At 42.3% G+C, this 20,815-nt stretch overlaps 1 protein-coding gene across 1 annotated transcript in view; it reads right to left on the reverse strand.

Annotated features, from left to right (window-relative positions):
* Window positions 1-17,098, reverse strand: part of RPAP1 (RNA polymerase II associated protein 1) — a 35,853-nt gene extending 18,755 nt beyond the window's left edge. The window contains exons 1-11 of the mRNA XM_066552523.1: window positions 16,827-17,098; window positions 15,804-15,952; window positions 15,172-15,264; window positions 13,653-13,833; window positions 11,397-11,573; window positions 8,374-8,580; window positions 4,779-4,894; window positions 4,264-4,362; window positions 3,703-3,804; window positions 2,705-2,872; window positions 250-432 (exon numbers count right to left, since the gene is read on the reverse strand). Of these exons, the coding sequence (XP_066408620.1) occupies window positions 250-432; window positions 2,705-2,872; window positions 3,703-3,804; window positions 4,264-4,362; window positions 4,779-4,894; window positions 8,374-8,580; window positions 11,397-11,573; window positions 13,653-13,833; window positions 15,172-15,264; window positions 15,804-15,952; window positions 16,827-17,016 (1,665 nt within the window). The 5' untranslated portion in view covers window positions 17,017-17,098. The remainder of the gene's footprint in view (window positions 1-249; window positions 433-2,704; window positions 2,873-3,702; window positions 3,805-4,263; window positions 4,363-4,778; window positions 4,895-8,373; window positions 8,581-11,396; window positions 11,574-13,652; window positions 13,834-15,171; window positions 15,265-15,803; window positions 15,953-16,826) is intronic.
* Window positions 17,099-20,815: the final 3,717 nt, after the last annotated feature.

Here is a 20,815-nt window from a genome sequence, read left to right on the forward strand (position 1 = left end):
GAAGTTAAGAGATAATTATTAATACTGAAATCACACAAGTCAAGTCTCAGCATTTTTAGAGACCAATAAAATTATCCTCCTGGTAATATATGACAGAAAAACAATAACCAATAGCCAGGAAAGAGTTCTAATTCTTGTTCAGAATGCTCTTGTCCAGCATGCACAGGAGGGTGGATGTTTCAACAGCACATACAGCACTGTGCTGAGCCTATTTTCATAAGAAGATTCTGGGTCTAACTCTGTACTTACCTTTACAACATCATATCGGGCCACATCTGGGTCTGGGTTGTTTTCATCCTTTAATTTTTTATTTTGAGATGCCTCTGTTCCATTTAAGTCTTTCTCTTCCTCCTCTTCTTCCTCCTCATTGTTAGGGACAAAGGGGAATGCAGCCATTCCTTGGTACCAGGAGAAAGTCCAATCTAGATATTTCTAGAAGGAGTGGTAAAGAATACAGAATAAAATTCTCATCAAGAAAAACAAAAAGACAAAGACAAAAACTTTTCAGGGATGCTTTTGAATATGGAATGCTTTATTGATTCCTTTATAATCCCAAGAAAACATGAAGACAATAAAAGCTATTCTAAACATATACAAGTAGAATTCAATGCTTTTTCAGGGAAATTATTTTGGCTTTACACACACACAGACTACAGGGAAAAACCCTGTAAAAAGAATTACTGTGATGTGAATTAAATTCATTACACAGCTAACAGAAATCTAGTTTAACTGGGAAAAAATAGGATTATAAATAAGTAAATAAACAAATAAAAAAACTACCAAGGCTCTAGGCAATAAACAGAAATTTATTGGCTTCCTACTTTCGTATACCTCTGGGGAACCTAGGTCACAAATAACACAGAAAGATCATGCAAAAATTGATATGATAAAGACTACTTGGTCTATTTGTTCATGTTTGCTACACTTTTGTTTGAACATCCCTCAGCTTAAGCAATTAGAAAAACGTCTTATTTTGTTCACAGCTGATGACAGTGTCAGGGCCTCTCAAGTTCTAGGGTAACAGCCCAAATAGGGTAATAGTTCCAATTCTTCAGAGAGAGGATTGCTCCCATAACAGACCTACTTCCCCCCAAATGTTTTAGAATATGAAAGACAGCCAAATCAAATGCTTGCACTGCTTAATAACTGCTAAAATTTTCTATTTTCCACACCCACAATCAGAAAGAAACACCATATTAGAAGAAAAATAGTGGCAGACTTCAATTGCCAAGTACCAAGGAAGCACAAGCTATTATCAGACATCAAAACATCCCCCAATGCAATATGAACTGAACATGATGAGTGAATGGCATGGTCAGAAGAGGCCTGACTTGAGGGGATGAAGTCATGAGTCCATCCGGAATACAGAGTTTGGGACTACAATCTTCCTTCCACCAAGAGAAGGAAAAGCATTAAGATGAGGTACCTGGGTCATCAAAGGAAACAAAAAGAAAGTTGCTTCCTTCCCATAGCCATTGAAGGATAAACAAAACCTTCAGACAGTATGATTTTTATGTGTGTTGATCTTCTGTGTTTATAGTGTGGATAAATCCTATTTGTCTTAAAATCCTGGAGCAGAGGGCCAGGCTTCCAACCCTGTCCCTTTCTCAGAGACCTTTTGAAATTCAACTGGACTCTAGGAAGGACTCTTTGGTTAGAAAATATACTGACACAGCATTCACAGTGCTGCTTCTGGCAGCAAGAGTCAGCAATCCCCACTTACACAAAACATCCCACCATAAGCTTTGATCTGAAAAATCAGAGCACTGCAGACACTTATAAACCAGAGTAACACCAGAGGAGAGAAAAAGTACATTAAGAAGCTGATTCATAGTACTAACTACCTACGATGGGTGGGCAGGACTCATCTAGCAGAACTCTACTGGGCTCATAGATAGAAAAGTAGCAAAATGTGGAGAAAGCTACCTACTCCTTCATTTCTCTTGCCTCCCACTAGGACAGCTCTACAGGCCTGGCAGAAGTTGCAGGGTACTTCTACCCCATCTCTTCTATCACCAGCCCCTTTGAAGTTAAACAGAAAAGCAGCTCTCAAGGAAGGTACTTGGAAGACAGTCTATATCAGACTACTTCTGTCCAACCAGGAGTACATCTTAATCTGGCTGCTCTAGGCTGTCCAGTAGCCCCGAAAATCTACAAGAAGTCAACCTTCTAACAGGTGAAAAAGCATCAGTGAGAAAATAAACACAGGAGCAGGCAAAATTAGGTATGCATCAGTGTTCAAAAACGCATGGGAACATCAGAAAATGAACAATGAGAGAAAAAGAGAACAGCATTATTATGAGGCATAAAGGAAAGCACGGAGAATATTTAATCTGTTAAGAAGCAGAAAAACTATGAAATAACAACCTAAGGGAACATATTTTTAAAAATTCTACATATACATTAGTGGTGATCTGATCTAGGTTGCAAAGATATAAAAAGAAGAAACTCATCAGCATGCACTGAATTTAATCATAGGGCAGAGGTAATTCAAACAGTGAGAAAAAAAGATACCTGAATCCCTCAAACTGGGATAACACACTCCATCATCTGTCTCAAAGGACAGCAATGACAAATTCTACTCACCATTAAGCTAACATGTCCAGTAAACCTTTGTTCAAGCTACTTACAATGTGTCTTCTCATTCTGATCCCTGTAAACAGCTCAGCCTAAATCAAACCCAGGCTCTGAGTGATGATCTTACCTCATCATCAAGTGACACCAGCAGAGCCTGGAGAGCACCAACAGATGCTGCCATGACATTTTCCACTGCATCATCCAGCGAGAAGCGCAGCAAGAAGAGAAAGCCAGCATCAAGCAGCAGACGCAGAACGCTGCCCTTCAACGAGGAAGCAAACTCGCCAGCCCTGGCCTGGAAAGTGCCAGACAGAGCCATGGTTAAGGCTGTGTCATCTCAGCTGGATACATCTCTGGGCTGTCACATCTCAACATTTTACATCTTTGCCTCTTTCCACTTCTACTGTAAAGCTGCTGAACTGTGTGAAGGTTATTCTTCCTATAGTTTATCCTCCATTCATTCTACAGAAAAACACAATTACAGTTCCTTAGTGCAAGAAACCCTCCTTTCTAAAGTCTGCACTCATCTTTTGACTTCATTGTGTTCTGCTCCATCACCTTTCTCAAAACCACCAAGTTCCTTCTTCTCTATTCCAGTGCCATTAGAGGGAATGTTAGCACTTCCCCCAAAAGTTAGGTAGAAATGTGCACTGAAGTATTCATTTTGCTTTCTCCCCTTGGCACATTGCTCTATGAGTAGGCTTGGCTCTTTCTCACCTCCTACAGAAAATGCACATCATGAAGCTGGCTCAGACAACAGGAGTGAAAGGGTCAATGCCAAGAATAGGCTTGTCACAAAAATAACATTTTAAAAAATCAATGTGCATCCAAATTAATAAGAGAACTGAAATTACACCACTGCTGCTGAACAGCACCTGAAACAACCTGTTGGGAGAACAATACTCTGGAATTATCCAGAGAAACCTGCATCTCAGTTTGTTACATCCCAACACTTAGCTTATCTAACAGTAAGGATCCTCAGTGGAACAGAATGCCCTGTTGGTGACTTTGCTCATCTTCACTGAACAGCAGAACAGCAGAAAACAAACAACTAGTACCAGAGAATCTGGGCCCTGATCCACCAGAAGCTTGAGTTATGGAGAGAAATTCCTTGAAGTGACTTACCCTTTGAACAATACGACCTAAGACCTGTAGAGCCAGTGTCCTCTGTTGTGTAACTTGGCTGCGAGACAGATGAAAGAGCTCTTGCAGAGAATAACCAGCTCTCTAAATGGCAGGGGGAAACAAAAAGAAACCAAAAAACACCCTCAGCTACAGCTAAAAACAGGCCCCTTAAAATAAGATTACCTGTAACACACTGCATAAAGGAAGATAAATTGCAAGCCAATGTTGTTTGCCGCTTTGTGGCAATTGCAGAAGAGATTCTAATCTTAGATGTCACAGGAGAAAAGTGAACTTCTTAAGCAAAGGAAGTATGTGCACCTTTTTCCAACACCACAGAACTTTAATAGCATTAAAGAGAAAAAGCATCAACAGTTTTCTGGAAATAATGCAGTTCATGCATGCAGACACAACTTGTCTTCAGGAGTTTGTTTCTAAAGAAAAATTACTGCACTTTCAGAAGGGCCTTTTGTCACTGAAAAGCTTGATACAAAAGGAATCTACAAAATCTAACACAGAAAACAGAAATGTGGGTACCTTTTCTATTATATTACACCCACCTACCTCTGCCTCTTCTCCGTGATGGTGCAAGCCCAGATGTGTTGGCAAATCCGCATCCGCAGGAATCAATTCTCCCTTTAAACTGAATCGAGCTTGCATTCCCTATGGCAAAAGGGTGGAGGGAGAAAACTATTATTTCTATTGCTGTCCACTCAATTCATCTCTTAAAATAACACTTTTTACATCACCTGCCAGAAAATAACAGTTCAAAAACTCCTCAGGCCTCAAATTCTTTTTTAAAAATATACCCCATCTTTCCTTTTTTCTCAGTTTTACACCTGTTTCATCCCAGATTACAATGGCTAGACTCTCACTTCCTAGCTCTCCTTAGTTGCTACAGATTGAACTAATCCTGTATCATCCCATTCTGTGAAAGAAAATGGGGAATCTTTCAACCTGATGAAAGTCCACAGACTGAGCAGCCAGAGGACTTGTTTTTGAAGCCTTCAAAACTGTTACTGCTGAGAAGCATGATCCAGACACAAACATGCAAAAAGTATCAGTTTCTGCTTTCAAACCTTTTTGGTTTTCTTCTGCCGAGGTGAGGGCAAATCTTTCATCCATTCTAGCTTCTCAAATTCTACATTGTCCATGTGAATCCACTCCTTCCTGGGCTTCACAGGCAGATCATCATCTTTGTGTGGGAAGAAAGAAATGTCAGTCTTACCATCCAAGGCAGAGATGAAGGAAATACTATTCCTTCTTTGCCAAGCTACTCAGCTTAAATACTGTATCAAATATAAGATTATGTAAAATAAAAAGAAAACAATTTTCAAACTGACTATTGTCTAATGCATAAACATCAAAGGTTTAAAGCTATTTTCATCTAGAGCAAGAAGAGGAAGTAAACAGCACAGTAATGAAATTCAGACAATGCTAATTTAGGAGAAGTTGAACAGAAGTCAGGACACAAGTAAGGCAAAATTATCAGAACCAGTGCAGAAAAATTACTATCAGCCGTACTTTTGAGAAAGGAAACTAGTATCACTCAAGAAAGACAGTGTTAAGGGGGACATGAAATTGAAAAGTATTAAAGCAGAGTCCCAGAAAATTACAGGAACCCAGCAAGATTTTAGCCTAGATACACTGAAGGCAGCTCAATATTTGTGCTTTGGTTGCATTTGTGATGCTGCCATCCAGTATTCCTCCCTAAAGGCTCAAAGACATCAGCTTGGGAAGAAAAGATCAAAACAGCTGAAAATTTGCACAGCTTTCCACAGACAACTCAGTGGGGAAACTGGACAGTTGAACAAGAATTTCAAAGGTGCAAATACTAAAGGAAGAAATTACTAATTTAGCTTTATAAAGAGCTTTGACTAAAAAGAATTTGAGAAACAAGACATTCGTGCCTGACATCACAACAGCTGCCCTAGGAAAGAGACACATCACCATGTGGAAGAATCTCACAAGTGAAGAGACCAGAGAGATTTAACCAGCAGAGGTAAGGCTTTGCTACTAGGATACTACCCCAAACCAAAATATGAAGAGATGAGCTAAGAAGTTTTTGCTATCTCAAAACAAAGCACGTGTAAGGACAGTAACAGGCAGCCCCTAAGGGCATGGAAAGCATTAGCATCACTCCTGCTGGAGCAGCCCAGAACTCATCTGCATTGCAGTTATTAATCCTAGCACTCCGGTCGGTCTTCTCTTGCAAGGAACAACGAGTCCCACAGAGATGCTCTTCTTTCATCAGATCTTTTCCTGCTGATAACTGGCCTGAAACTTAACCTTTTACTTTCTTCCAATTAGCAGATAAACTTTCAAGAAGGGCACTCATCCTCTCCAGAATGAAGCTTTACCCTTATGATCAATGTGGTACTGAATCAGGCAAGGAACCAAGCACAGAGTTATCTTGCTCAGCCAGAAAGCTGTTCTGCAGAATTTCAGCCAAAGGCTCAGCATGCATTTTAATTGAAGTGAAGGAAAAAGCATCTGAAATGTACCAAAGTGGAATGTTTGTGGGTGGTAGATGCAACATGAGAGGAAATAGAATCAGCAGAAAAACAAAATATATCGACATTTATAATTTAATAAAATGTTTTCTCTATTAATCACTAAATTGACAGGGTTGAGCTAATCATTTTATGAATAAGATCATGCATGTTACTAGAAGCCCTTAGTACAATGATCTTGTCAACAAGAAAAGATGGATATGTATTTCAAGGCATCAGCAGACTGTTACTGAGAAATTCCTTTACAGAAGCACAAGCTGGCAGTGTGAATGCAACATTTGCACTGAACTTTCTCAGACTTGGGTTACATTAAAGGCTACCAGTCAACCTCTCCTCTTTTTGCTTTGCTTCCTCTTTTCTCTCAGTGACAGAATTTACTTTTCCATTTGATAAGGTTACAAGTTGCTGGATAAAGGTTTCCCTATTTTGCATCTAAGAAACAGTAGCCTTTTATGTCATTAGAGGTGGGTTTGACTTTTCAGCAATCTTACTGCTTTGTGTCATCACCAAAAATTCAGTGTGACCATTTCTGCTGGGCTATTCATGCTGCATTTACTTCTGAGTATAAACAGATGTTGAAATTCCAACAATAAGTGCTAATGTCAAATTAATTTTTACATCTCCTAATGGCCAAGATGGGCTGCAGGCATAAACTAAGGTACTGAAAAGGCTTCCCTTGTTTTTTTAACTGTGTTTCAGCTCACCCTTTGCTGTTCCAAATATCCTGGAAAAACTCCTCTTTTTTTTCTGTGCTGTCTTCTATAGGAGGCAAAAGATGTCAGCTCAGAATGTTTTAAACACTCAGCTATTCCCAAGAGCATTACTATTATTACCATTACAGGCTGAAAAACATGCTTCTATTGCTCTCAGGAGATGAAAAGATGTCACTTGACCTGGTGCTATTTATGCACTCAGTTGTTCTGGGACTAAAAAGAACTAAAAATAGTCCCTTTAATTAAGATGGATTTGTGGAAAAGTAAAACTTGGGGAGAAACTGCAAAAGGACTGTTCAGTGAAGTGTCTTCCTCAAAAGAGGCTGAGCTTTACTTCTCGTGCACATGTATACACACACATATACACTGACAGACTCATCCCTCTCAGCAAGAAAATGGTAAATACTTGTTATCCCTTGCAAACATCAAGCTGAAATCCCAAAGTGACTCAGAGACTTCTTTAATCACTCTACAGGTTACACTGGAACACAAAGGATGCATTAGAAGAGAGGATCAAGAGATGGAGAAAAGCAAAAATTGACATGAAATTGCGGGACAAGTATGTTAGGAACAAAAGTAGAGGGGAAATGACAATGGAAGCTTAAAAATCACAACAGAGAAAATGAAATTGCTAAAGAAAAAATGCAGTGAGGAAAGCAACAGTAAGAGCAGAAGCCTAAATGGAAAGCTAGTCCATTCTGTGCCATGAGAATATATGGGGTTGCTCTAGCTACTGGAGAGAAAGCAGCTTTCTCCTCATACAGGCACATATTGAGCATTAAAAGGTTCTGTCATAGGAGGCAATAGTTCAGTAGCACTCCATGAAAAGCAGGACATTCTACACCTTAGTGCTTCCCCCTCCATCCAAAGCACAAAGAAAAGAACCCTGTTCTGTGAAAATCACTGGGTGGCTTCTGAGATACAAGACACAGAGTGGGGCCATCAGGAGCAATGTCACACTAAGACATACATGCTCTGTATGAGCAATTTCCCTGAAGTGAGAGTGACTGTCATCTCTTGTGCTATCCTGTGAACAAATTGTTAACCCTTACCTACCCAACACTCTCTTGTCTCCAACCAGTACCAGTTAAAAGAAATTATTCAGGCACCAGCTGAATCTCACTACTACACTCTTCTGTTTCCTTGTTCACATGACTGAACAGAAGAGCAATGATGCCTAGTTTAACACACATTTTCCCTTGAGAGGCCTTAGAACAAATTTCAAAAAAAAAGATCTCCCTATGAACAGGCCACTTTCATTACATAGTGTACCACCTTTCTAATTTGTGGAGCCCATCTAGAGATGTCTTTTTTTAACCCAAAATACATATTTTTTAAATATAATCATAAAATTCAGATTTGGATCACTACAAAGTAGATTGATGTAAACACTACACAAATCTTATATTTCTGCTCAGAAAATTAACAATATGCACTTTGTTTCTTACCCATGATTTCTACCTTCATATTTTCTTCCTTCCTTACACATTCTTCCAGACCTGACTCCTGCATGGAAAGAGATGATCTTACACCATGCTGAGCCACAGGCAGAGATTCCACAAACTCCTCCGGTCTGTTCAGTTCCATTTTTAATTCCTTTTTCTGGCCTTCATTATTACCACGTTGTGATTTCAAGAAAGCAACTAAACTGGGATCTGCAAGTATTGACAAAGAGACAGACAGAGATGTGACAGAAAGTCTCAAAATACTTCACATGCCTATAGCTCCTGCTATTTATGTTCCAGTCTTTTCTACATGTCCTCTTTCTCTTACCAGCTGTCACTTCTCTTCAAACTGAGGCCCTCCACTGCTTCATGACCCCTTAGACACATAAGGTGGGTGTAACTGTCTGGTGAGGAGACACCAGAGAAAGAACTGACAAATGTCTTTCAGGGTAAAGCAACCACAAAAATTCTATTTTCCCAACTTACAAATAAAGATAACTGCTTCTTTTCCCCTCACTGCCACTCAAATGGGACATCTAAGCATGACTATAAACTGTGGAGAAAATTCTGTTCTGTGGTCCCTGCCAGTGGCATCAATCTGAACACGAGAAGAATACACACGACAGACCCCACAAAAAGAATTACCTAATCTTTATTGAATTGCAGTAGAACTGCAAGTCATAGCTCAGATATTGTGTTACAACGTGATCTTTGATTGTCCTGAACTGACTCTCCATTCCAATTATGGTCTGACAACACCCAGAAAAAAGACACAGCCATTCTCTTCATGCTTTGAAGAGAAACATTTGGGAGGTAGATGTGTTTTGAAAGACAGATTATGTTCATATGGCTCTAAGATCATAATTTTACTTTCAGATCTGCTACAGATATCCCACATCATTTTGGATGGAGTGCACTGTCTCTGAACACTCCTCTCCAGAAGATGGTGTTGGGATGCTTATGCCAGAGGTGAACAGTGAGAGATTGAGCATTGTGCCTCAACAAGGTACAGAATTACTCCAGTAAGCTGTGTCAGAGATATATAAAGTAGAACGTAACACCTACAGTGGTTATTTATTCTTTGGAGGACAAAGGACAAGCAGTTGAGAAATGCTCTGTACCTGAGATAAGTCATCTGAAAAATGACTCCCATGTCTCTGAAACATCTATCCCACACTCATGATTGCTGCACATTCTCCTCAATGATGCAGTTTAAACTGTCCTTGGTGAAGAACAGGCATTCAGCCCAGTCTCATTAAAGTATTCCTATTTTTTCTGAATGCAGGCAAGAGCTCTCACTTTCTTGCACTTCACTGTACAGAGCAAGGAAAGACTGTATTCATTATTTAATCATTTCACACAGTGACAAAAAAGTCACTGATGTCAATCTGTGCACAGTATATCAAAAACTAAGCCTAGTTCTGTCCAGAGTCTCCACCAACAAAACCAGCACAGTACCAACAATAAGACACTGCCCAGCACAGAACTATGTACCCATTCTCATACTTCACACCACGGAGTATCATCTGCTTCATAACCAAGAAGTTAATTCACGGACTGGACAGCATTTAACATGCACAAATCATTCACACTCCCAAATTTGGAGAAAGTCTCCTTAATTCACAGCTCTGTGCCTGTCCAGCTCCTAAATCCATCTGTAAGTCAGCAATTTAGTTTAGGTGTGTTTCATCATGTATAATTCTCTACCCACAGATATTCTGGGAATTCCAAAATTACTCCCAGTTTCTTTAAGGCCTCAAAAGACTAAAGTATCTACTATTGTAATCTACAAGGCATATAAAAATGCATTGCTTCAGAAAATCTTGTTGAAAAATACTTACAATACATCCCATCCTTTTTCAACTCTTTAAGTATTCACTTCACTAATATCCCAAAGGACAGAGTGGTGGGGACAAGGAGCAAAAAAATCACAAATCACTCACGAGAAGCAAGTATGTAATCAGGCTATTTTTCATACACATGCCATTGTTATAAGCAGTGAAGCCAAATAAAATACTTGGGTGTCTGAATGAAGGATGTACCCAAACATTCTGGCTGCAATTATTTTGTGTAGTTCCTCTGCCACCTTTCCAGTTATACCCATGTTGCTTGCAATGAAGTCAAGATAATTAATATGATCTTTAAGCTGAACCTACAAGAGACTTATGCATCTAAAATGCCACTCATATCTAAATTTGATGCTAGAGGACCTGAAATCATGAGAATTTAAAAAATCCTTGTCTGCCACCTACATCTGTACATCTGCTCTTCCTGAGCATATAAATTAATCAAACTAACGCCAGCAAGTGTTGCAGTAGCCCAGATCACATGAAGTCTTATCAAACACACCACATTCAGTGCTCTCCTCTACCTTGTCATCAGCTGCCAGTGACAGGCATTCTCAGAGCACCATTGTGGACAGGGCTCCAAACCAGAGACCAGACCCCTGCTAGAATATGCCTGTACCCAACAGTGTGAAAATTAAAACACTTTTTCTAAAAGTCAAGGCTAATTTCAAGTTTTTCTGCTCTACAAGTATAGGTTTGAATTGTAATCTCCCACATGCCCATATGTTCTCCCTATCCGGGTACTGACAGTTCTGGCCTGAGTTTTAGGTATTTTGGAGGGGAAGACCAAGGATTCTTTCTCACCTCAGCATTGCTATGACACTGTTTCTTATCAGCTTCAAAAAAACTACATTTTAGGACCTTAAACATTTATGTGCAACCATGTATTTGGAGTGCAAGCCAATAAAGTTCATGGATCATCTTAACCCACAGCAGAGGGGTGACAAGAAAGACTTAAGCCAAACCAACCCTCACTGAAGAATAAACACTATTTAATTTCTTCACACTTAGTTCTTACTCATAAGCTATTGACATGACATGGAAGCAAGATTATCCACATATGGAATGAGCAGGAATTCCAAGTTCCCATCGTTGACCTGTGAATTTGCTAAGACTCTGGGACACCTACACATTCAATAAGTTGTCTCAACTCTAGAGCTGACCCTGGGAAACACATACCCAGCTGAGCCAGAAGCCTTGCCTGCTCCTGCAGGATCTCTTCCTCAGACATGGACTGCAGCTTCTCCAAGTTCTCTTTGTGAATAGCTTGAGCTTCCTCCTCACTCTTTTGGCTTCCAAGACCCTCTCCCGTTATGAGACAAGGACGCTGAGAGGTCAAAAGGTCATCATCTTTATCTATAAGAAGCAGCAGAGAAAGCAGTTAGTGATCTCTGTCTACAGCATCATGAATAAATCTCAACTCTGTCATTAACAGGCTTGCATAATTTCTTTTGTTTTTTTTTTTTCCCTACCTTGGTAGTAAAGTTAGAATAGGAGTAAAGAAGTTTAGCTTAACTTCAAACAAAACTAAACCATTTGTGCTTTCATCCCATGTCACAACAAACATGTTGACATAATTTCAAGCTTGTTTCTTTGGGAGCTTGAGGAAGATGGCAGGGGAAAGGAATTATGTTTCTTTAATGCAAAGCAACAGCATGAAAAGGTAAACTGCAGCATAATTCACAACTGATGCATCAGAGCATTCTTCCAGCCTAGTGAATACTAGATTATTTCTCTGCCCAGGAATGCCTGAACCCACATTTGTATGTCAGCTGAACCATGACCTAGTAAATAGTTGCTGAGTAAGACAGAGAATTACATGAGGTAAACCAGCTTCCAGATGATAAAGGATCAATTCTCAACACAGGCATGTTTGCTTCTAACAATGTCCTATACTCACCTTCAAGGGTTAAACATATTAGAAGTTACAGCAAGGGACATTCTTCATACTCTGAACAAAACTGAGTCTCCTTTATCATCTGATCTAAATCCATTTTAAATGTTCATTTCATTTAACCATTGCACCAGGTAACATGCTCCTTTGGTCAGTGTGAGACCCTCCTGCTCTTCTGTAACCCACTATACAAGGATCTGACTTTGCAACTTTATTGCTTATGTTTTATTCATATGCTCCACATAGACTTGGACCATCCCTATGCCCATAACCAGCCAGCCCTGAAAGCATCAAATCCCTGTTCAAACAGCAGCAATGACTTTCAACATAACACCAGGAAGATTTGATGTCATTACCACAGTTGTTGTGCATATTGAGCAGAAAGAGATAAGACAGGGTGACCCGGCAAAAGCTTCAGCATACTTCCCACCACCAGCAATTAAACTAAGTATTACAACAAACAAATATGTTGTTACTACAAGAAGTTAAGCTCCCCCTCTTCTCTTGCTTCTAATGATCCTGCCACAACAGTCTGGCTGAAGAGGCAAAGGCATTTTGTAGTCTCTCTGTCATGCTATTACAGTTTAGAAGTGTTCATGTTCAAGAGGATGATAGCTATATGGCTGCTCTATTTCCCCTTCAGCTTTCTCAGACAGAATTATACATGTCCAATTATAATAGGACATACACTAAGCACAGTATAGTGACCTGGATGGTGGGCTTGTGCACACACAGCACACCTGGCAGTTCTCTTACCAATTCTCTAACAGGGGGCACGGCTGACACAAACCTGAGCCTAACGGTGATAATCTTCAAATGACATCTTGCCTCTATTTCAATGTGAAAAAGAGCATGTCAGGGTAAAACCCAGACACAGGGTGCTCCTAAGAAAACTGGACTGCCCCAGACAACACAAATAAAAAAAAAGCCTGGAGATGCTGGTAGCAGTTGAACTGACTTCATCTTTCCTTGTCACGTTGCTGTCAGACAAGTAACTGTTGGAGGTGGCAGTGACTCATCAGCACTGCTTCACAGCATTCCTTATGGAGCAAAGCCACAGTCTCATGGCAGCAGATCTGGTGACAGAAAACTGAGCTTTCAAACATTTCAGTAGGAGTGAGAACCCACATCACAGTGGTCTCAAACACTTTCAACACAGAACCACCCTCTTCCCAAAATTGTCGAAATCAGTGATTTCACTGTAGAAACAAGAAAAACTTTACATATAACAAAACAGAAAGGAAAAGGGGGACAAGAATCTTGAAAAATAAATCTAGCTCCCTGTGTGAAGTAAAAATGAAACCAGAGAGAAAGCGAACCAAATTTTTAGAACCATCTCAGAATTTTCTCCTTAGAATTTTTTGTTTGCATCTCAGACCATTTCAAATCATAGCCACAATACAGACATTCCAACTGACCTTGAGATTCCAAAACTGAGAACAGCAATGCTACCCTAATTTAAAAACGTGGTGGGCTGACGTTATGGTTACTAAGACTATGTAAATACGGTCAGCTGGATGAGCAGAACCTTCTCCACTTACCACCCCTGCTGCCGGGGAGAGGCGCCGCGCCCACGGATCCCACAGGATCCAAGGCATCCGGAGCAGCTGATCGTACTTCCACGCACTCGGCAGCAGAGGGAGCCGTCGCTGCCTTTTCAGCAGCTCTTTTTGCTGCCATCTTCTGTGCAAAGATGCTTTTTTTTCCAGATCCCAGCTGCACCTGCAAACGGGGAAGCCACATATTCACTTTTCTATCCAGAGTCTCCCTACACACCTGTCACTAACAAATTTATAGATGTGATCCTAAAGACACCCTCAGATCAGACTTTGGGACATGATATAGGGAGGTTGCTGGCAGTCACCTGTCCCTTTCTGCGCACGTGTGACTATTTTTTAGCACACAGTTTACTGCTATGACAGAGAGACAAAGACATGAATGATTTGGCATCTAGAGAAGGAAGATGATTAATTATAAGTGAATTCAAGCAAGGAAAATACATCTAAAATGTCACCAAATACAATAGTTACAGCTTTCCTGCTGTTCAGAAGCTCTGCATAGCTGAATACCTTGGATTTCTGAGTATAAATGGGCTGTACTTCACTGTGCTCACCACATGCTTGGAACAGACTTCTTATAAGGTGATTAGTGAGCAGCAGGGTGAAGAGATCTACACAGTAAAGTGGGCGAGTAGTGCTAAAATAATCCTGGTTAAATTACTGTGTTGCTTGCCTAGATAATGGAAGGGCATGGCTCTGAACAGCCTTGCACAGGGGATGCACAGGAAATCCAAAGGAGACTAAGCAAAAAATCTCTTGCATGTCTCCAGCCCAGAGAAGATGCTTAAAAGGCAGTCTGAACATTTGGTAGCTGCTTTGAGCACTTCTACATCAGATAAGCAAAACTGGTAGTTTAAAAAGTATTGCTCTCACCTTTCAAAAAAGCTGTCCTTCAAAATAAGCTACATCCTCAAAAGCAACCACAGCTGTCAATCACATATCACCTCCCAGCATCTGACTCCCACTCAGCTAGCAGTCCTTGCTACTACAGCAATGACTGATAATAGCAACCATCGCTTCCAGTTTTACAGCCTCAGAAAATAATTATGTCAAAATCAAAAAGCACTGCTAAAGATAACCTGATCAACCATACTCCAATGTTATGGAGGAGAAATCAGGTGCGATTTCAATAAGAACCTGGTGGACAAAGCAACAGAGATTGAGAGCTCCTCAAAGAAAAACAAGCAGAACAGGATCAATTCTATTACAGCACTGCAGATTTGACCCACCTTTATAAAGTTAGTTGAAGAAGGCTAAACCAAGAAGATTCCAATGTTACTTAACTGCAGGGTATGGAGTAGCTACTCGTTGGCAGCTTGGTAGAAGAACCCTCTCCTTCACTCAGGTGGCAATGCCACAGATATGTTGAGCTAGCTCATAATCTTCAGCATACTAAATTGGTTATTTTGAGCACTACCAAGCCCCACTAAGCATTAGGATTTAATGGGAGAAAGTTTAATTGTTAACAAAGGTAGCATAAAACATCTGCTCCTAATCTTACCTCACTTTTTATCTCGGAGCGGTGAAATGTCCTTGGGAATGGGTCTCCCATGGGCACTGGCATGGTCACTGCTACTGCACTGGTGTCTCGTTCCTGAAGAAAAAATTCAAACCCTGTAAAACCATTGCAATAGCCAGACATGTATGTATCATTTAACTGACAGCAGGCTCAAAATCTCCCTGCTCTGCAGCTCACACTGTCATCAGGCTCAGAATACCTTGTGCTTATTAAGAGACAAAGTGAGGCTATTTTCCAAAAGACTAGGCTGCCAAACTCCATGCATCACTCAAAGAATCAGATAAAGGAAAACCTAGGCCAGTGCAAAGCACAGAGAACATCCCCAGTAGAGTCCAGAAACTCACCCAAATCCACACTACAGCATAAGCCTGCATGCAATCAGTGTGACCTGTAGGCTGTCAGGTCTGGAAGGTAGATCTGAAACTATATTTAAATGACAAGAAAAAAATACATCCAAAGAGCTTTTTTCTTTCATGGTGCTCCAGGACACTGGTCTACAGTGCTGCTTCATTACACTGTAGAAATAAAATGCAGCCACAGAGCCCTTCATCCCTGCTTAGTTCAGAGCATTCAAATAAACAAACACTAGATCATCACACAAAAGACAGACATACAATAATTTTGCTGAGGACTGCTGTAATGTGTTGATCATGACTCTCCAATCTTTCCTCTGGATCTTCATCCTCAAAGTGGACACTAGCGCTTTTGATCTTGGACTTTTTTGGAGGAACTGGAGTTAGAGCTGGGAGAGTATCAGGAAAACCTGAGGAGGGGAAGCAATAACAAGGAAAACAAGTTATTGTGTACAACCACTGTGCAGTAGATACCAGACCAAAGCCTCCTAATACACCTTTTATTCCTCTGTTGAGAAATAAAGATAAGGAAGCAATAAGACACTTAAGACTCCCCTGTCTCTAAGTTAAAGGGTGTAGTGAAGAGAAACATGCTTGAAGATTCTATTTATGTATTGGCACAAGGTCTTTCCAAAGAGCTCCATAAGCAGGAAAGGGTACTGAGATCTCACTGCAAGTATTAAGTGAAGCAGCAAGGCTGTATAGAAACAAGTATTGTCCTGGCAGGTTGTGTTGAGGCATAAAAGTGCATATTTCTGCTGCAAACTGTTAAATGTGAGGGATTTGTATGATCATGAACAAACTCCTTTCCACCTGCTATAAGCAGATCATATTTCCTCTACCTGGAACAAAGTACTGCAAGATTTATATTGCTGCTTTTAAAAAAGCACCTTGTGCTTCTGAGATCAAGCACATGACAAAAGTGTTACAGCTACTATTGATAGAGAAAACAAAAACAAGCCAGATCTGCTGGCTGAAAACTGGAGCAGCTAGGAGAGGTAAATCTCAAAGACACTGGGTCTGGATAGCTGGCAAAATAAGCAGTGAGAGTTCAACAGCACAAATTACAGAAAACACCTCTTGCTGGCAAGGTACCACAGAGAGCTGATGAATGTGGACCAAGGCAACAAAGGTGGTCCTACTGGATGCTAGCAGCATTGGACAAGCCAATTTCCAAGGCTAAGGAATAAATAATACTGAAAGAAGGGCACAAAGGCAAGGGAAAAGCAACACTAGGTTGAGAGACAGAGAATCTTAATAATTCAGAGAAACAAACGAATTTACCATCCAACATGACTACATCTTTGCTGTGCTGGAGCGGGGGTCTCTCAGCATCTGTGTTCCCTTCCTTCCCTTTCCTCTTGTCTGCTTTCTTCACAATCTTCACTGCAGGTGAAGCTCTGGCTGCCAGGAACTGGTTCTGAAAGCGCAGCAGGTCTGCCTCGGACTCCCCAGGCTTTGGTCTAGACAGCATGTTGCCTTCCTGATCTTGCAGCCCAGCCACACTTGCTTTTCACACAGGACTCCAAATCATGGAAAATGGGTAACAGAACTGGATTTCCTGGAGACAGGATGGGGACAGCACGGGAAAACTCATTTTTGTCCCACTCTTACGTTTCTGTACATACCACAAAACCCCTACTTCAGGATCACCTGAACACAAACACTTAAACGGGAGTCCCACACAAATGGAATCCTGTTCTTCGCTGCTGAACAAAAGGCTACTTGACAAGCCTGCACAAGGTCTGTCAGCCAGCTAGAAGCAGAATGGCATCCAGCCAGTAAAAAGACAGACAAAAAGTGCATCACTGCCAAAATGCCAACAACAGGGTCTGGGATTTGCAAAGTCAGAGTAACATCTTGTCCAAGATGATAATTGAGCAACTCAAATCCAACAGATTTGAGTTGCTCAATTATCAATACCAACTAAGAATCTCAGAGGCACAGTATCACATCAACATCCCCCTCCAGCATACCATCTCCTCCAGATCCCTGGCAGGATGCAAGAGACTGTCCACATAGAGCTGAACAATGCACTCCCTGACACTGTTTGCTCTCCTTCTCACTCAGATCTCCCAAGTGAAAAATGTCTTTCTTCCTCATGTGGACCTCCTGTTCTCATTCTCTTTCACTGGCCCCTTACTGGCAGAAGCTGTGCTATTTCCAAGCATCTCCATTCACTGCCCAGGCCAATTTGGGGTTGAAAAACAACGGTGAGATTTATACAGGCTTTTTCACACCGTGCATATGACAACTCAACAGGAAGGCAACTACTCCACCTCCCATCTACCAGGCAGGAAAATATTGGTGACTCTTGCTCCCCACATCTGATTCTCAGAGCCCGGGACCAGCAATCCAACAAACCAGTAAATTGTTTGCAAATACATTTCATTGTACTCCTAGCATAAGCACACACCTACTTGCTGTTTATTTTTGGAGCTTGCTGCCACAACAGGGCTCCCACAGCCAGACTTCACTTGCTTGGACCCTCTTTGATACCCATAAGGAGCAGAACATGCATCCCAAGCCAAGTGTTCCCTGCCCTGTCATCACAGCCTTCAAAGCCCAAAAGAGGAGGATGCCTGCTTTAACAGGCACAAAACACACAGTTGGAAGTAAACACTGCTCCTAAGCTTTCTGCAAGAAGCCTCCTCCACACAGAGCTCTACATAAACTTGTCCAAGTCTCTCCCTACCAAAACTTAATCAAAAAATACAGAGCCCCTTCAAACTGCCTTTGTTTCTTGTGAAAACTGTCAGCACAAAAAGACAACCAAGCAGCCTTTGTTAATCAGGTGGGATGGTCTTCCAGGAACCCCTTCCTCAAAGGCTTTCCTTCAACACACGTGGGACCTGCAGACGGAATGAATGCAGGGAAAACTCTTGGCTTTCTTCTTAGGGCACCTTTTCCCATGTCCCATGGAAGCCAATGCAGCACATCAACAACACTCCCTTGGCCGTCAGGAGTCCTCATTCCTACCCACCAGAGCTCAGAGAAAGCACACAGGACTAACAAAGTAACAAACTCCTGAGGATCAGCACTAACCCCAGCATCCTGCAGCCTGGTTACCTCCAGCCTTGCAACTGGCTACTTAAAAGCTCACCATACACCATCTGTTTGCCCAGAGGGACCTCCAGCCAGTCAGCACAAGCAACACACTGAGATATTGTCCTAGGAACACAGGTAAGGGATCAGAAATGCTGTCCAACGACTAGGAGCACCTCTGAACTCCACTACATAGTGATTGCTGTATGGACACACTATCATCTTACTTGATAAAATCCAACACTGGTAGGCTTTTTAATTTCTTGTGGTTCGCCTGCATTTACAGTGTATTTTTCTTCCTCAGCAGCAGAGCCCAACATGCAAAGGGAGACAGTTACATCTATGAACCAGACAAAATCAAAAGAGAATGTATATGTTGATGCTAAAAAAAATCCTCTCTGACTGCTACTGTCATTTGTGAACCTTGGGGAAGGCCTTTTTACCCATTCTGAAGTGTACAGCTTTGCATCGTTTTGATAAAGTTACCAGATTTGGGCGAAAGAGGAATACAAGATCCTGCTGTCACAATAAGTGTCTCAAATTAACCTCTTCAGACCTTGTTGGTTGTGGCAAGAATTTAAAAAGAGAAGCAGAGAGTCTCTGCTCTCAGTCTCTTCTGGGCAGCCCAGCAGCCAGTGGAAAAGCACAATTTCCCCACTTGAGGTGAGCAGGCAATGAAAGCCTCACTCAGGATTATTGGCTCCTTTGCAAAATGGTGACATGCATTCTCTGCTCTGTCACAAAAATGCTTTCTGCACACAATGCTGTAATGGCCAACAGTCTTCTTGACACTTTCACTTGCTACAGAGAAGGCAGACACTGGAAAGACACTCCTCACAGATGAAAAATCCTAGCCACAAGAGTCAACTGCTGCAAGAAATTCTCCTCAAAGAGCCTCCACATCTCATGCTGGTCACAGAAGACTCAGTGACTGTGACCCTGCCTGTCGGGCACACACCGTGTGCATGCACACAGCACCTTGCCAACAGAAACGCTACTGTCCCAGCTTGTCTCGAGAGTCTCTGCAATAAACAGGAAGCAGAACAGCGCAAAATAAAATTAAAAACAACAGCTGCTATCAACACACTGAAGAATTGATGCGTGCCAGCGTTCCCACCGCGTTCACAGCCCTGATGGACTTACACAAACTACTCTGAATCAAGTCTCAACCAGCCAACAGAGACTCGGCCTGGCAAGGCCTCTCTGATGGGGGCATGGAGGGAAGGAGAGAGGGAGGGAGGCACACAGCGGCACAGATCCCGCAGCACCTCCCTGCACGGCGGGCACGGCCACTGGATCGGCGGCCGCGCGGAGCCCGTAGCCGCGCTTCTCTTTACACCAGGGTGAAGACAAAGTGCTGGGCCCCTGCCGGCTACACCGAGCGAGGCCGGGCCGGGCCCAGCCTGCCCCGCCGCCGCCGCGGGATTCCCGCAGGCAGGAGAGGCCCCGCGGCCGCCACAGCCCGGCCGTCACTGCCCGGCCGTCACTCACCTGCGCGGCGCCGCCGCTCCCGCCCGCGCTTCCGCCCGACCGGCGGCGCTTCCGCCTGGCTGCCGTCACTTCCGCCCGGCCCCGTCCCCCGGATCCTGGCGGGGCCCCAGAGCCGCGGCTGTGGGTTTGCCGTGCGCTTGTGCGGCCCGGGGCAGCTCCGCCGGTGCTACCCTGGGTCCCAAGACCGGCACCTGCATCCCACAGCGAGTGTGTGCACACAGAAACGCATTCATGTCCACGCAGGAGCTGTGCCAGAGGGCGTGGCCGGGCCCGAGAGCGGGGGGAGTGTTTTGGGAGAGCAGATGCATAAAGCTCTGTGAACATGGCTGTAATTCATTATTCATGACTTATTGTTTGTAATATGTGCCAAGCTTTATTAGAAACTATGAGAGAGCTGTCAGAACTTTCAGGAGCTTTGATTTTAATGTTGGTTATTGATTTTAGTGCTTGGTCAACTTTCAGCTCTTTTTACAGAACGAGTCATTTTTGGAAGGCACCACAGTTGATCATCTGGTCCAACCTCCCTCCTCAAGTAGGGTCATCCTAGAGCACAGGGCACAGGATTACATCCAGGTTCTTGAATATCTCCAGTGAGGGAGATTCCACAACCTCTCTGGACAACCTGCTGGTTGTCGGTCACAGGTACAATAAAGAAGTTCTCCTTTATGTGCAGGTGGAACTTCCTGTGCATCCGTTTCTGCCCCTTCTTTATTTGTCCTATTTCTTGGTACCATCAA

This window comes from Molothrus aeneus, chromosome 6 (genome assembly GCF_037042795.1).
Source record: "Molothrus aeneus isolate 106 chromosome 6, BPBGC_Maene_1.0, whole genome shotgun sequence".
NCBI lineage: Eukaryota > Metazoa > Chordata > Aves > Passeriformes > Icteridae > Molothrus > Molothrus aeneus.